The 17,116-nt window shown below is 56.9% G+C and overlaps 2 protein-coding genes across 3 annotated transcripts in view; one reads left to right on the top strand and one right to left on the bottom strand.

Moving 5' to 3' along the window:
- Positions 1–17,116, bottom strand: part of CUNH7orf50 (chromosome unknown C7orf50 homolog) — a 94,727-nt gene that overhangs the window by 37,700 nt on the left and 39,911 nt on the right. The gene's annotated exons all lie outside the window — the stretch shown is intronic.
- Positions 7,400–16,343, top strand: LOC129670076 (uncharacterized). Its single transcript, XM_055598487.1, has 3 exons — positions 7,400–7,458; positions 7,558–7,696; positions 14,997–16,343. The coding sequence occupies exon 3, from the start codon at positions 15,017–15,019 to the stop codon at positions 15,986–15,988; it is 972 nt and encodes a 323-aa protein (XP_055454462.1). The 5' UTR covers positions 7,400–7,458; positions 7,558–7,696; positions 14,997–15,016; the 3' UTR covers positions 15,989–16,343.

Raw genomic sequence — 17,116 nt, 5'->3', positions numbered from 1 at the left:
ACAGGAGACCCTCTCATAGGATAAAAAAAGGTTGCTTCAGGGCTGGAGTGATGTTAAGAGCGCTGGCTATAAGCCAGGTTTGGTGACGAACGCCTGTGATCCCAGCACTCTTCGTGGGAGGAGGCAGAGGCAGGTGGATCTCTGAGTTCAGTCTGGTCTACACAACAAGTCAGGACAGCCAGGGCTATACAGAGAAACCCTGTCTTGAAAACCACCACCACTGGCTCTTCTTCCCAAGGACCTGTATTCAATCCCCTGAACCCACACACTGGCTCCAGTTCTAGGGGATCTGTTGACACCCTCTTCTGGCCTACATGGGAACACACATAGATAAATAACACAAATCTTTCTTTAAAAGATTGTTTCCACTCATACTATAAACCTTAACATTCTAACAATTCTGTAGACTTTAACTTGTCTACAGAATTACATTAAGCGGATAGACCAAGAGCTGCTCAGATGTCACGTGCCCTGTGGTTACAAGCCTTATGGGTGACAAAGGGAACTCGGACCTGTCACTCAGCTAGCTCACAGTTACCAAGGCTACACCCACGCACCGCCCACTTCTTCCCCAAATGTCACCCATCTTTAGGCACAGGCTGAGGGTCCCCTCATGACCTACCAGCTCCACCAAGGCCCCTGGCATGTAGGGGAGGGTCCGTCCCAGCAGCACACAGTGCTGGATGACATAAGTGAACAAGTGACAGCCTGGGAATGCTGGTGCCATCAGTAAGAAGCACACAGCCTAGAGTATCCTGCCTCTCAGCCACCTGAGCCTCGGGGCAGCGAGGGAGCCAGGGTGCGCCTGGCTGATGTGTCAGGCCACAGTTAGAAAAGGGGAGAAGGCCTTACAACCTGCCCCTGCTGGAAAGCTCCACCCACCACATGCTCTGGCCACCGCACTCCCCACATCCTCCATTCCTCTCACTTCGAATTCCCTCTCCGTGTGTGTGTGTGTGTGTGTGTGTGTGTGTGTGTGTGTGTGTGCACGCACGCACGTGTGGGTCTGGAGAGGGGTGTTCGTGCATGTGGGGGTCTGAAGTTGGGGTTGGTAATATCCTTGATGGTTCTTCCTCCTTATTCACGGAGGCAGGGCCTGTCTTTTAATCAGAGCCAGGACACAGGGACATGGCTAGTCTTGGTAGCCAACTTGATTTGAGGATGCCATCTCTGTCTTCCGGGGCTGGGATTGTGGGTGGGCCACCATGCCCACTGGGCACATACATGACTTCTGGGGATCCAAACTCATGCTGTGTAGCATGTGCTTTAACAAACACCAAATCATCTCCCCAACCCCTGCTCTGAGATAGTCAGTTGGAAAAGTAAGGACAGCTAACCATACAGCTGTGCTTTCACAGCTGTGTGTCCACGAGAGCAACTGTGGAGACAGCTTGTCCTCCAAGAGGCCGTGGTGACAGGACAGGCAGACTCGACTCTGCAGCCCAGGAAGACTGGCAGTAAAGGGATGCCCACCTACCCAGACGGCACCTTGAATCTTTACAGTCACCCCAGACACCTAACGGCCTGCCTCGATGGGCCAGGAAAGGAGACAATATCTTTGGGGCCCTGGGGAACTTTCTAGAATTGTGGAAACAGTCTCTCCATTGCATGCACCTGTCAGAACCCATGAGCCAGGAACCTGGAGCTCTGTCAACTGGGTCCTGTATGGACTGACCCTCAGTGCTTCCTGAGGAGGGGACAAGGATGCAGCCCCATGCCATCACCATCATGGATAACATGACCCTGGAAGATGCAGAATCCTGAAAAGTGTTAAAGCGCTGTTGCTTTCAAGTTAGGAGCAGAGGAGCCTGCTAGGCCTTCCCCGGGTTTGTGTTTCCTGTCTCTGAGACAGGCTCGATTCCAGAGCTCCACCCAGTGGCTGTCGGTGGACTTGCTGTCAGCCTGTGGACAAGCCTCCACAGGCTGCACAGCCAGGGCAAGAGGCCAGGCGCCAGGAGAGGGCGTGTCAGGCAACCACAATTAGCTTGCCTCGCCCAAGGCTCTCCCACAGTGGCTTACACCCCAAACAGATAGTGTGGGCATCAGCTAAGTATGTGGAGCAATCCCACCGATGTCCACAACCTCCATTACAGTACAGATTTACATGGAGAAATGTTCCCATTTCTACAGTTTCTGACATGAGCTTGGGCTCCTACACAAAACTTATCCCATGATCCTCAGTGTATGTGTGTCTCTGCCACACCATGACTAAGCTGAGGAATGATGGGTCTCGGATGCAGTATGGCTCCCAGAGGGATGGAGGCTCTGTCACTGGCCATTCCTTCCCTCTGCTGTGGAGGACACTGGCATCCTAGCCAGCAGGGGCAAAGACCCCACGTGCTCCATGGTAGGGCATGGTGGTCTGTGTGCTGGTGTATGGGCTGGGCTGCTAACTACCATGTACCAGGGTCTCCCAGGCCACATCTACTGTGGAGAGGTTAGATCCTTGGCTCTCACTGAACAAACACTCCAGCCTAATTGGTGAGGTCTAGGCCAATGAAAGACCCTGCCTCAAAGGAAGTGGTTGGAGCTCCTAAAGATGAGGTTGACCTGTGGCCTCCATGCTCATGTGCACCACAGTCACCACCATCCTCCCCATTCTAAATAACCCCCAAACCTGGACAAGCTTTCTAGGCAGAGTCAGAGTTCCACAAGGAAGCTGTACATCCTTGGCAGACCACACCGTCCCGTGACAGGAAGCCAGGCAGAGCTGGAGGACCAAGTGTCGTGTTAATGGCACCCAGGAGCTGGCTCCAGGTCCCACCGCCCTCAGCAGTGGCGTGAGGCAAGTCTGAAGAACTACAACATACTGCATTCAAACTAAACCACCAGGAGTCCACTGCATGGATCAGATGAAGAGGGAGAAAGAAAGGGCACACAGGGGCATCGGGGAGGGAGCAAGCACTTCAAATAACCAAGGAAAGGGCTGGCATGATGCCACATGCCTGCACAGTCCTCTGAGAGGCTGAGCCAGGAGGATGGGAAGTTCCAGGTCAGCCTGGGATACCCTGTCTCAAAAAAAAAAAAAAAAAAAGCTGGGTGGCAGCGGTGCATGCCTTTAGTCCCAGAACTCAGGAGGCAGAGAGGCAGGTGGATCTCTGAGTTTGAGGCCAGCCTGGGAGTTGAGGGAGGAAGTTTCAGGACAGCCGGGGCTACACAGAGAAACCCTCTCAAAAAACAAAAAAAAAATTTTAAAAACAAATAAAACAATTATTGGGACGTGGCCCAGTTGGCAGAGGGCTTGCCCGGCGTGCACAAAGCCAGGAGTTTTAACCCCAGCACTTGGAGTGGGAGTTGAAGGATATAGACAGCCAGATGCCAGCCTCAAATCTGCCCCACAATTCCCAGGAAGGTGGTCACTTGGCACTGTGTTGGGACATAACAGGACGTGGGCAGCGCTCCCTTGGGGACTCTCTGCACATTCGGTCTGCAGCACCTTGTGGGAAAACCATGGCTGCCCAGGGCAGACCCAGGCCCGGCCTGCACAGACTCACTGACCACCCCATTCGAGGACTAGCTCCAGGTACACAAGACAGGAAACAGCTTGTGCCCTAAGTGTGGATGCTCGGGCCCAGCGAGCCTGTTAGGCAGTGAGCCTGTGTTACAGTAAGTGAGGGAAGATGCCAGACGGAGTGCAAAGACTCCAGAGACGGGAGGAGGTGGGAAGCAGAGATGGGGAAGAGCCAAGCCCAGCACACTGAGGATGGATGTCCCACAACAGAGAAGCACCAGGCACAGAGCCCTGTGCCACCCAGCCTGAGCCAGGACCGGATCCTCACTGGCCTTCCAACCCTTGCTCCTAATTCCAACCTCATGATGGAAAAAATGTGTACAGCTACTATGTGAACCTGTCCTCCTGACCCCTGGGCTGCCACACAGGAAGACCAAAGTCACAGCAGTCATTGGCCTCACCTTAGCTGGCGTGACGCAGTATGGCAAGATGACCCTCCACCCCTGTCCAGCCTCTGGACCACAGACTGAGTTCCTGCCACAGGCCTCCAGATGTCAAACCATCAGCTCTCCAAACTGCAGGGTCAGAGAGTACGGCCCTGGAGAAGGGCACACGGGCTTCTCCTAGAGATGCTGCCTAAAAGAGATGTGCTTGCCACCATCACCGCCCAGGCTTGCAGGGAGAAGTGCTGAGCATCTGGAGGAGATGCCCACGAAGCAGCTCACACGCATGCTATCTCTGCCCACCCCGTACACCCGCAAGACCAACACTGCAGCAGCCTCGGGCCTCAGAGGGGTTGGGGTGAGCCGCTACTCGAGCCCGGTGACGGAGCCCAGCCTTGCGCAGTGCCCCGCATAGCCAGACTAGCAGAATTAAAACACATGCCTCAAAGAAAGCTGTGCTTCAAGGGCAAAGATGGGGCGAAGTCACCACTGCCGACACAGAAAATGAAGTGACAAAGAGGGGGCCTGTCTGCTTTGTCTCCTCTCAAGTGGAATCATAAGGCGTGTGGGATTTTGGGTCACGCTCTCCCACTGAGTGTGACGTCTCAAGGACCACCCTGGTTGCTGCTGTGTGTCAGAACCTGGCCCCTCTTCATGCTGAATGACCGCCGCATGTCCGGACACACGGGTGGGCTGCCCTGGTTGCTTCCACCGCCTGGCTGTGTGAAGGCCTGCTGAGTCTGTGGGAAGGCAGGCCATCCCGTAAGCCACCCCCACTCCGCCCCCAGCTCCCAGGGCCGGACAGAGGACGCACAGCTGTGCAGTCAGAGAAGCGCCGACACCTTGCCGCCCAGACCTTCTGTGGCCGTGTGATCACAGCACAGGAGACATCAAATCGCCTTCCTGGGCGTGGTTACACACACCTTTAATTCCAGCTCTCAGGAGGCCAGCCTGGTCTACATGGTGAGTACCAGTGCAGCCAGGGTACACAGTGAGACCCTGCCTCAAAAACAACCAAATAAACAAAAAAGGAGGTGTATCCTCAAAAAGGGGACAGCCACCATGTTCATCATGAACAAATGAGGGGAGGGGAGGTCACGATGGAGGCAGCCAAAGCCTCCCAGCTGGTGGGGGCCACAGTATGGCAGAGGGCACAGAGGGAAGTCATACCTACCCTCTGACCCCTCCCACCCTACGAACACCTTCAGTGTCCCTCCCCTCCTCCCACACATCACAGACTCTGCCCTTGGTGTTGGGGACTCCTGGGGAAGGACTGTGGGCTGTGCGGGTCCTGAGCACAGGCAGCAGGAACACGCAACCTGGGGCCGAGTCTTCCTGTGTTCCCAGGGCTGCGTGAGCATGCAGTCCGGGGCCTCCTTCCTGAATTCTGAATCCCTGAGGCTGCATCTTCTTAAATCTTGCAGCAGCCTTCAAACGCAATTTGGGGACACATCTCCCTGAATTCTATTACCAGGTCAGAGCAAAAGCTCAGGGCAGCACTTGGGGGCTGACAGCCTGCACCCAGACAATCACAAGCTTAGGCAGGGGTCACCAACTTAAGAAGTCTGGTGACACCAAGGAAGTGGTTCATGCCTGGGGGCTTGCAACATTCACAGAAGCCAGTTTACCCAGAACCACCCGGAGGAGCCAACACTGCATTCCTCTGTCACGCTTCTGGGAATGCCAGCTGAGCACAGGTGCTATCATCACTCATTTCACAGCAGGGAACTACAGTCTGGAGATGGGGTGCTGAACCCCAGGGATCACACAACAGTAAATGCACACAGAGATGAGCCTCGGCAGTTCTGTCCAAGCACACACAAAAGCCAGGGACATCCCACGCCTATTCGCTTATCCTAAGAACCCGCTTGGGTCAGGCAGGAAGCAGCAGGATCTACAGACAAACAGGACCCTTGTCCTCAGGTGTAGAGGCTTGGGGAATGACATCTGTGCCCTTCAGTCCCCTCAGGGTTCCAGGGCATGAGCTGTTGAGACTGAGGCAGGCTGGCCACCTCGCTTCGGCTCAAGCAGAGCTGCAGGGCCTCCTCCCACTGGCCCCAGCAGAAGATGACAAGCTGAAGATGGCTCCAGAAGACAACACAGGGTTGTCCCTTCACCGGGGACAGGGTATGACATGCAGAGAGCACAGCAGCGGGCTTCTGCTTTCCCTTCTCAGCAGGAAAGCAGAATATGGCAAGGAGGGGGTTGTCAGCCCCAGGGTCCCCACCTTACCTCCGTGCCCTGCCCAGGCCCCGGGAGAGGGACCAGGCACTCACACAGAGGGACAAAGCCCAAGGCAGGCAAAGGAAGCTAGACTGTGAGCCCACATGACTGTCCTAGCCACATCCTACTGTGGAAGCCTGATACATGAGGGGCGTGAGACGGGCCAGAGGTCACTCGGGGACCATTCTCAGGAGTGACACAATAGGGTTTTGCAGAACTGCCAAAGGAAGGACACAGCCAGGAGTCAAATACGTAAGTACTGGGGGTGGCCTCCAACACAAAAGGGGTGGCGAGCAGCCCTTTGGGCCCCCCAGCACTTCAGTCCACGAGCTGAGCGTAGCACAGTGAACTCGTGGCCAGGAAGGAACGGAAGGCTGGCGCAGTGACGTGGGTGCCAGCCGCCCTCACCACACCAGGCAGGAAGGCGGAAAGGGAGGATGCAGCGACTGTCCCAGAGCAGAGAGGCCCCTGGGATGACACCTCAGCCATCAGGGCCCGCTCAGACGCCTCTCCCACCAGCTTCTTCCTCCCTGGGCCAGTATCTGGCATCCAGGGCTGAAAATGCACTCAAGGGAGTCCAGGTCCCCAGGTAATGGCTTTCTAAGCCCCAGGTCAGACAGCAGTGGGCAACACAGGAACTACCGAGAGGCTCAGGCACCTCACTGGCATGGCTCTCCCACAGCACTCTGGAGGAGGAAGGAAACGCCGGAGACCAGAATCACAGGGCAGCTTGGGACTGATGTGACGTCACACCAACAGCCTGCAGCGCCGTAGAAGTGTGCACACACCGGGGTGGGAGTGTGGGTAAAGACCACTGCATTTTAAGATTTTAAAGCAGTTCCCAAGACCGTTTACCTCCATGTGCCTGGGGCGCTCCCGTCAGAACCTGGCATCTCTGCTCAGCACTCCTTCCAGCCAGCACCATGGCCTCCTGGGCAAGGCCTGGTGGAGAGGATGCAGGACACCAGCAAGCCGACCAGCCTCCTGGCACCACGTCCAGGCACAGCCCTGCTCCACAACCCCGAGGTGCAGCTCTGGCCACTGGTATGCAGGGTAGTGAGGGGTGCCTGGTATTGCCTGGCATCCTGGCCCAAGTGTCCACCATCCTGAGTCTGTGTCAGGGACAAAGGGGCCAGACCCTCATCCATGTGGCAAGGTTCCAGGCGCTGCTTTGCACTGGTTGGGAGGGCTTTTCCTTGCTGGGTGGGGCTTCAGCTCCTATTTTAGGTTGCGAATGCCTTTGCCTTCTGGGAGGGACCTTCTGCTAGTGGCCAGCACACTTCTGCAAGAAAGCTCTGGAAATCCTGACTCAGACACGTCACTCCTCCACCTCAGACATAGGTTCCTTCTGATTCCTCTGGGTCACATGCTCCAACCATAGCCCGCTTAAACACAGTGTGTGGTTTGGAGGACTCCAGGCCGAATCCTGTTTTTCCTTAGGAACTGTGGGCGTCTGTGCCAGCCTGTCTTTGGCAAGTGTGGAGCAATGGAGGGAAGAGGGTGAACAGAGAGCATGCCCAGACTCAGGACAGTCCCCACTGCTGAGGGACCCTCGTGTGGACCCCAGGGCCTGGCACAGGTAAGCACTTTTTTTTTTTAATGTCTTGGGAAGGTAAAAGCCCATCTGGCCAACTTGTTCGCCTGACTCTGACTTCCCAGCATATGTGCCCAGGAGCTGTTCACAGCTGTGGGAAGTTTTCTATGGTGAAAACTTCACCATAGAAAAGTTTTCTATGGTGCAGGTCAGTTAAGTAGAACAAAATTCTAGCCTTTGGTATAGCGACGCAGCATATTCCTGAAGGAAGGGTCCGTGGTGGCTCCAGTCAGCTCCCACATGAAATGGGGACAGGCCCGAGGATGGTCAGAAAGTACAGCAAACATCAGCCGGGCTGTCGGGTTACTCGATCTGGGCAGATTTCCAGCCCTGGGGGTGGGGGAGGGCGTGGGGCGAGCTGGCGTGGCAGCATATACATAGAGAACGCTCTATAGCGGGCACACTGGAATGTGTGTGCACGGAGGCATGAAACCCCAAACAGAGGACTCTTTGGGCTGGATTGTAGCAGGGCAAGGTGGGAGCCCAGACGGCGGTAGGGGGCAGGGGCTGGAGGGGGAAGCCTTTAGAAACTGGCTTCACCACCTCGGCACAAGGTGGGCTTTGTACACGGTGGGTTAGAGTGACAGTCTTGACACGAGTCCCTGTGAGCCAAGGCAAGCAGGCCTCTAGTTGGATGTTTTGCCAAGCACTTTCAGCTGAGCCTTCCATAAAGATTCTCCTGGTGGAGGGCCTCCTTGGGGCCAGTGAGCAGAACCAAGACCAGCCATGAAGGGGCGACCCGCCGTGAAGGGCGACCCGCCTCAGCAGCTGGCTCCCTGCAGACACACGTGGACGCAGCTGAGGTCTCTCTGGCTTATGGGGACAGACACCTGCTCCTGAAACAGTCGTGAGGCATGGAACCTTTGGCCCTTCGAGCTGATCTGGTTAAGCGCCCCGTTGCCCTCCTGTCCCCTAGGCTGGGGCTCATCTGTCTGGTTCTGGCTGGCCAAAGACCTTCCTCCTGCCCACACCACTCAGGCAGGACACCATCAAGCAGTTGGCCTAAAGAGCCAGAAAGACCTGTCGCTGGAGGAAGGCCCAGCGGGGAGGTGCCATGAAGGGCAGGCTGCAGAGAGAGCCCATCAGGCTTTACTGTCAGAAGCCCCTGCCACTGTGGCGCTTCTTTGCCGGACAGTGCAGAGGGAGGGCAGGAAAAGGTCTGGTCAGGTGACTCCCCCACTCTAGTATGAAGGCACCCTCCTCAGTGGCTGCGCATGGCATCACAGCCACAGCGAGGGAATCAAGACTACTAAAACCACAACCGGCAAACATCTCTCCTGCACACCTCTCCTCCAGGCGGCCCAACACAGGAAGGCGCAGCCTCTTGCTTGGCATCCCAGAAAAATCGTGCTTTGGGGGAAAGGTGGGTCACTCACTCTGGCCCTGGGCAGCATGTGGGTTTCTACTGGACAGCCCCAAGTGGCTGCTTAGGCTACTGGACCCCAGGACAGTTGAGGGCACGTGGCACCATGACAGGGACGGTCAGCTCTAGTGCTCAGGGCTGGCACAGGGCAAGCTTGCTCCTCAGCACTGCCCAAGCTCAGCCCTGTGGGAGGGGTGCCACACACAGCCACGGTAAGGCAGAGGGTGCCGGATAACCACCAAATGCAGAGACGGCCCAGGGCCCAGGTCTCGCCATGTCTGGGTCCATGCCTATACTCTCATCTCTGGTGCTTACGGAGGAGAAAGCTGGGGAGACACAGGCCTTAGGAAACCACAAAGACTAGCACCCACTGACTATGCTGCCAGGGAAGGAGGTGGGCCAGGGCTCCTGGAAAGAGGGCTGCAGGGCATTCTGGGAGGGCCCGTGGAGAGAGGGCTGCAGGGCATGCTGGGAAGCCTAGTGCCTTGATCTGACAGCACAGGACGTTCTACTCCTTCTTACCCATTGGCCCATGGGGCTCCCACTCAGCAGGAAGTACGAAGCCTGTGTGAGGCCAGGCAGGTCTGGCAGCTGGGCCACACTGGTCACTGGACTAGTGTGTCCATCTGAATCATGGTACCTGGGGGCCAGGAGGTGTGCTGAGGCTCCTGGAGGACGGTGTCTGTGACTGTGTGCGCGTGTACACGGTCTATGCTGGTGTGTGCCTATATGAGAATCTGTTTGTAACATGTGCCTGGTATGCGCATGTTCACGCTTCTGTGTACCCAGATGCACAGCTAGCCACGGATGTGCACATGCCCACTTATGTGTTGGTGTGTGCTTGGGTGTACACTCCCGTATGCACATCTGCATGTCCACGTGCCTGGTGTGAACACATATGCGCACACATCCACATGAGGCGAAAGGCACACGCACCTTATCTGGAAAATCTGAGAAAAGCTAACAGGAGACTGCTCTTACCCTTATCTTAATGAGGCTAATTTTTTCAGTTCCTAAAACACATATAGAAACAGAAAGCCTTGGGACCAACAGGACAAACAAAGACAGACAGGCAGGCCCGTGCTTCCTACTGGGACAGCCAGTGTGTCCTACGCTGCCTTTCCAGATCCCTGGGCTGGGCAGGCTGGTGGACCCTTGCTGGCCCCACACACCACCACATCAGTCCAAGCTCCCCTCCGAGGTCACACCTCTCTGTGCAGGGCTGGCCGGGGTGTGAGTGGGACATCGGGCCACATATGTGAAGTAGACGCAGTAGCTCGCCAGCAGGTCCGCCCCAGTCTGCAGGGCAGGAGAATGGAATGGAAACATTTGCAGAGCCGAGGCCAGAGGCGCTGGACCGGCTGAGTCCTGCCAGAAGGGGGCCCAGCTGAGGGGATGAGGCCAGGTGGGGCCTGCAGGGCGGTGCACACTGGGCCGGGCACAGGAACCCACCTCTCAGGGCATCGCTGGCTTGCTGCACGGCAGCTGATGTCCACCGCACAAGCCACACTGTTCGCAGGCTCCTGGGCCCTCAGCTGGCAGTCTGGGGCAGCACAGCAAACCTGTGATTCCTCAAAGGACGCAGCCTGAGGCTGATGTGTCTGTGGAGGCAGGGAGCCAGCACATTCTTACATGACCTGTGCCTCTGCCCAGTACGCTGAGGCCACCTGACCTGCTGCACCACAAACACATAAGGCCACCCATGCTGCCCGTGGGTCACACAATAGTCTCACGCATTTCTGTCTCACCTGCTGGCAAGATCTGTAGAATAAGTGTGGCTTGGAAGGGTCTGTAAGAGCATTGCGTGCCCACGTGGGAAGGCTTTAGAAAATGCCCTGGGCCGCGCCCCTCCAATTTTCCTCCCCACCCAAGCAGTGCTGGGCCACACTTCCAGGAGCCACTCGGAAGGGCTATTTACAGAGTGATGGCCAAGAGCCATTGTAGGGACACAGCATTCCCAGACGCTGGCCTTGGGGGGCTCCCGAGGGACGCAGGGCTGACCTTGGCAGCCCTTCCGTGGCGCTCGGGAGGCCCCGGGTTCTCAGCCTGAAATGTGTCCATGGAGCGCCTGTCCCTCTTCTGTGCTGCCGCTCTAGGTCCTTTAAGGAGGTGGCTTGGGCTGTGGTAGGAAAGTAGGATGGTGTACCCTGGAAGGCTGGTGACCTCACCTGACCCGAGCGCTAGCGGCACTGCACAGAGCAGCTACGTCAGAGCCACTGTCTAGCGCTGTGTGGACGTCTCAGCGACAGGAAGAAATTACCAGTGGAGCAGGCAGGGACAACCGGGGCACACCGTGCTGGAGAGGCTGGCACCTCACGAGCACAGAAACATACCATGTGCTATTCAGGACAGGTCAGAGCTGCAGCAGATAAAGCAGATAAATGGCTGCTGCCGCTGGGTGCCAAGGGCGGCAGCGAGGGAGCTGTGTCAGGGCTGTGGCCACATTCAAGGCGGTGCCTGCCAAGAAGAGTGTGTGTCATTTCTACAGATTCTTCAAAATGGCCTCAGGGAGAGGTTCACGTTCTCTGCCAAACGAGGCTGGGCTCCCAGTGGTGTTAGCTCCCAGGCTGGCCCAGGCGAACTAAGCAGGGCCTGGCTGTCCTCCCACACAGGAACTGAGGTCCAAGTGCAATACTAGACAGAAGTACAGCACAGAGCTAGTGCAGAGCAGTACTCAACGAGAACGCAGGGAGCCAAGCTCGGGCTGGCTTCCCCTTGCAGCCCCGAGGCCTCTCTCGCCCTCTCTCCATCCCATCTGGGGCTGACAGTGGAGGACGGGGAGGGAGTTGAGGAACTGTCAAGGTTACAGAGAAACTCAGGACACAGGGTGCCAGGAGAAGGCTGGAGACGGAAGCGTAGATTGTGGAAGGTTTGACAGTAGAGGCCTTGTCGGGTAGAACATGGCAGTAAAGGGGCCAGGTGGTCCCAGGTGCTGGCTAGGTCTGACGGCACGTGACCATGGGCTCCCGAGAAAGGATGGACCCACCTGACCTCAACAAAGACAGGGCCAAGGATGGTAGCCGGATGCGTGGCACACAGGGAGGTCGCACCGCATGAAGTAGGAGGCTCCTGGCTACTCCCCAGGACAGGCCTGGGGCGCTCTGCGGGCCAGTGAGGGAGATATGTTCAGTGTGCATGGGTGTCCAGTCACTCCCAAGGGACGAAAGCACAACATGTCACTTCTGTGAGGCCCTCAAGGAGCAGGGCTGGGTACAGGAAGCAGGGACCCCAAGCATGGCTGTGTGTGACAGTGTCCACCTCTCAGCAATCCATCCTTGCCTTTCGCATTCCCAGCTGGGAAGGGGTGTAGGTACCCAGCACATAGCTGGAATGCTGAGACCCGAGACCTGAGGTGATGAAGCCGGAATACCACCCTGTGTGGGCCCAGATGGCACGCAGGACCTGAGCAAGGCTCCTCCACTCGGGTGGCAGGGTGGACGAAATCACACAGGGACCAGAGGCAGGCCACAGCCAGAGAGAGGCAGATCTGATGGATAGCCAAGGACGCAGTGCCAGCGGCACGCCACACACTCGGGACACGGAACGGCTGCAGGGATACATCAGCTGTCGGCTCAGCAGCTCTGCTTCTGACCGTGGTCAGAGATCACAGGATGACTTCCCATTCCACCTCACAAGACAGACTTCAAATTGCTTCCTCCAGGGCCAGCCATGACTCTTCATTTCCACGCCGCCGGCTCCATAAGCACCGGCAGCTGGAAGCCATCATGGCCACGGCTGTGTCTTTTCAGACTGAAAAAGATAGATACGACGAGGGGCCCACAGGGCCCCGGGGAGAAGCAAGGGCAGGCGGCGGCAGTGCCGTTAACACCGGAACACCTCAGACTCATCAGATAAGCCCAGTCCAGTGTGGCATCACGGGGCCAGGAACAGTCACCTTCCTGCTCCTTGAGACACCTGGCGAGAACTGTCCTCTGGGCCTGAAGACAGACAGGCTGAACATGAAGGCACGGTCCAGCAAGTGACCTGATGACTGTGTCGGTGTCCTTTAGCCTAGAGCTTAAGAGGCCTGTGGACAGGCAGGGGCTGGCGTGGACTCCAGACTCTATAATAGTGTGCACAGTGAAATGATCAAAATTAGCTTAAAAAAAAATTACAGGGGCTGGGGAGATGGCTTGGTGGTTTAAGAGCACTGGCTACTCTTCCAGAGGACCTTGGTTCGATTCCTAGCAACCACATGATGGCTCACAACCGTTTTTAACTTAAGTCCGGGGATCTGACACCCAGTTCTGATATCAGCGGGCACCAACCACAAACATAGTACATAGACATACACACAGGTAAGTGATAAAAAACCTCTAAAAGCAAAGAGCCTGGGGCCGGCTCAGTGGCTGAGAGTGCTGGCTGCTTTCCTGAGTAACCCCAGTTCCAGGGAAGACGCCCCGCTCCCCTCTGGTCTCCTCAGGCACATGCACTTGAGCGCACACACCACACAGCATAAAGACTCCCGCCCGTAAATTCTCCCTGGGAGAAGACTCTCTCCATCCCCCTCGACACACAGCACTCTCCCCAGCCCGTCCCCCCTCCATGTTTTGTATATACAACAGCTGTTGTGGCCTGTGGTTTCTGCTATTGTACAGAAGCACAGATTCTTTACATGTCATAGTGGGAGGCATGGCAGCAAGCAGCAGGCACCTGAGGTACAAGCATGAGACAGGGAGGGGAGGGAGGGAGGGGGAGGACACAGGGGAAGGAAGGGAGAAGGGAGGGAGAGGGAGGGAGGGGGAGGGCACAGGGGTAGGAAGGGAGAGGGGAGGGTAAAGGGGGAGGGAAGAGGAAGGGGAGGAAAAGTGAGGGAGAGGGGAAGGGAGGGAGAAGGAGAGAGACAGGAAGGGAGGAGGAGGAAGAGGGGAGGGAAGGAGGGGAGGGAGAGAGGGGAGGGAAGGAAGAGAGAAAGCAAACTGAAAGTGGGGCTAGGCTTTCTCCCCTCAGAGTGAGCCCTCAGTGACATGCTTCCTCCAGCAATGCCATAACTCCTAAGTCTCCCCAAACAGCATCACCAACGGGAACCAAGTATTCAGATGCCTGAGCCTAAGGTAGACCACCGCAGATCTACACAAAGCCTCAGTCTGTAAACAGAGCCGGGGCATCACGGCAGATTACAGCCATACTGTGTGCATCAGCCAGCCCAGGCCAACACACACACACACACATACACACGCACAGACATGTTGACCATCTTCAGAGCAAACAAAAGCTGGCTTTGGAGAGAGGCCAGCCTTCAGGAACCCCATTAAAATTATGGCTCCTTTTATCGCCCTCAACCTCCTTTGAACAAACAGCAATACTATTTCCTAGCCTTCACTACTATTTAGTTCAATTTTTACAGGGAGGAAGGGGCCATTTGTGTGGAAACAAAATTATTTCATTTACCAAAGATGGACCGGCAGAGCGCTGGGGCTGTCAGCATCCTTATTTAATGCTCTGCCCAGGAATTTACAGCTACTGAGGGAGTTCTAGCCAATAGGACGGGAGGTCTGGCCACCCCAGGGAACTCCCACAACATCCCATCCTCCATGACACGCCAATCTGGTTTCTAGAACAAGGTCTCTACAAAGGTCAAACCCAGCCTGAACCTTCTAGAATGTCTAAGAGTCTTAAAGGCAAAGGCCCGCCTGTACCCAGCAATGTCGGCAGGGACTGGTGACTCAGTGCTGAGGCCCCCAGGACCCTGCTCCTGGGCCACAGTTAGCCGCTGAGCAGCAGCGGGGTCCTCGTGGGTCAGCGGTGAGGGCGCCTGGGGCTTCTCGCTCCACCCTGCACCTGTGAACACCAGGCCTGTTGGCGATGTCTGACCTGAGACCTTGCTCTTGACACCAAGCCTGTCCCCGACATCCTCCATTCCTGCAGGCTGGCCCTCACTGGGCCAGCCACGAGGCCACACAGCATGCGCTTCTGTTGCAGGTCTGACAGCTCTCCTGAAGATGGACCGCCACAACATGTCCTGGGTGCGCTACCCGAGCCAGGTGTCCCCGGCCGTGGAGGACGTCATTGCGGCACAGAGCGTCACCTCTAGGTGCACGCATGTCTACGTGGCAGTGTGTGTCCCGCTGAGCCTGGCGGCAGGGCTCTTCAGTCTGAGCGTGTTCATCCGGGACCGTGCTAGGCTGGGGGTGCTGGACAGGCTCCTTGCGAGCCTCACGGTCACCAGCATCTTGGTGACCCTACTGTCCCTCAGCGCTGCTACCCGGCCTGACTACATGCACACGACAAACCTGGGCTGCGGGGCGCTCTCATTCTTCTCCAACGTCTGCTACTTCACAGCCCAGTACCTGCAGGGAGCCACGCTTGCCCTGACCCTTCTGCCGGGATCTTCGGGCTGCCGGCTCTTGGCGAGGCCTGTGGCAAGCCTCGCTGCCATCGGGGGCTGTGCTGTCTGTAGCTCGCTCGTCCTGGTGTCCCTGCTGGGCACATCTGGGGAGCTGCACACGACTGCCATGTGCCAGGTGGACCCGCTGACTGCATGGCCGGAATACGAGATTGTCAAGTTCAGTCTGGGCTTCGCACTTGCTCTGACCTTCCAGGTTGGTCTCTTCTTCCTGCGGGCCATGAAGCCGGCCTGGCGGGTGGCTCCGGCTCAGGGGGACACGGCCTCTGGGCGCTGGGTGGTACTGGCCGTGGCTCTCAACATGCTTGCCTGCAGACTCTTCTCCAATGCGGTCCTCCTGCATCGGGCACAGCTGAAGCTTCGGAAGGACGTCGGCGCCCCGAGGGATGAGCTGCTCATGAACCTCGCCGAGCTGGCCCTGTCTGCCGAGAGCTGCAACAACTCCGTGGCCGTCGCCCTCCTCCACACACCATGCCGGCTCCGACTGCTGGGCCTGCTTGAGCGCCTCACGCAGCGATGCCGGCAGGGGCTGGACAACAACATGGCCTTGAACAGAGTAGGGGGCTAGACAGAGCCTGCCTGCTGGCGCAGGCCACGGCCCTCGCCGGAGTGTTCCCTGAGAGCTTGAGCAGGGTCAAGGGCTTCGGATGGTGCTTACAGAACACTGGCATGTCTGTCCTCACCTCCACCTATGCAAAACAAGAGTTTCTCTTCCCAGACCAACAGTCAGAGCTTGAGGGACATGGTGACGTGGGCTGACCAAGGGCCATGGGTCTGCCGGAGGGTGCTCTGACTATAACACCCACATGTAACCACCTCGCCCGCTGGCTCCATTCAATAGATGCGTCTGCCGACATAGGAAAGGTGCGGTGGGAATAAACACAACTCTAACGTTTCGTTTCTTGAGACAGGATCTCCCTACAGCCTCGGATGGTCTAGACTCTGAATCCCCCTGCCTCAGCCTCCCTAGTGCAGGGACTACGTCATCACACCTGGCTTCTTAGTCACTCTGTAGGGATGTTACATTCTGGCCCTACGCAGCTGTTGCCAGCTGGCCTTCACGTGCCCGAGAATTTGGGCAACAGAATTCCTGCCAAAAACCTTCTTTGGGTTCACCTTTTAAAACCTCGTCATCGCTGGGGCTGGAGAGATGGCTCGGCAGTCAGGAGCCCACTGTGTTCTTGCTGTGTTCAGTTCCAGCAGCCCCCTCTACCTACTCCAGGGGGAGCCAACGCTTTCTTCCACGGGTACTTGCACTCATGTGCAAATACCACCACACACATACACACGAGAATTCATGCATGCACGCACACATGCACAGTTTAAAAGAATGCAAATACACCTTTAAGAAATTCCGTCATAATCACTGGCTTGTCAAAGCTGTCACCCATAAGTAAAAGGTCACATCCAGTGACAACAGTGTCACAGTGGCTGCTGAGAGGTCCAGAAAGCCCCATGTTGGAAGTCTGGTCATCAGCGGGGTTCTGTGAGAAATTTGTAAGAGGGGAAGCCCAATGGCCAACGGCCCCAGGCCGTCCCCTGGCCTCTTCCAGGCTCTCTGTATCAATGTGTGATCTCTTCTGTCCAGTGTGCTGTTCCCACTGTCCCACAGCTCCTCCCACCGTCCCATCAGCTCCTCCTACAATCCCATCCATACCCACTGAGACCCGTGACCCCATCCTTTCTTCCACCACCA

The sequence above is a fragment of the Psammomys obesus genome, unplaced genomic scaffold, assembly GCF_907164565.1.
Source record: "Psammomys obesus unplaced genomic scaffold, mPsaObe1.curated_primary_1811, whole genome shotgun sequence".
NCBI classification, from domain to species: Eukaryota; Metazoa; Chordata; class Mammalia; order Rodentia; family Muridae; genus Psammomys; species Psammomys obesus.
This window is presented reverse-complemented; position numbering and strand designations above follow the sequence as displayed.

Coding starts and splice junctions, on each gene's coding strand:
- LOC129670076 (XM_055598487.1), top strand. CDS start 15,017: ATGGACCGCCACAACATGTCCTGGGTGCGCTACCCGAGCCAGGTGTCC.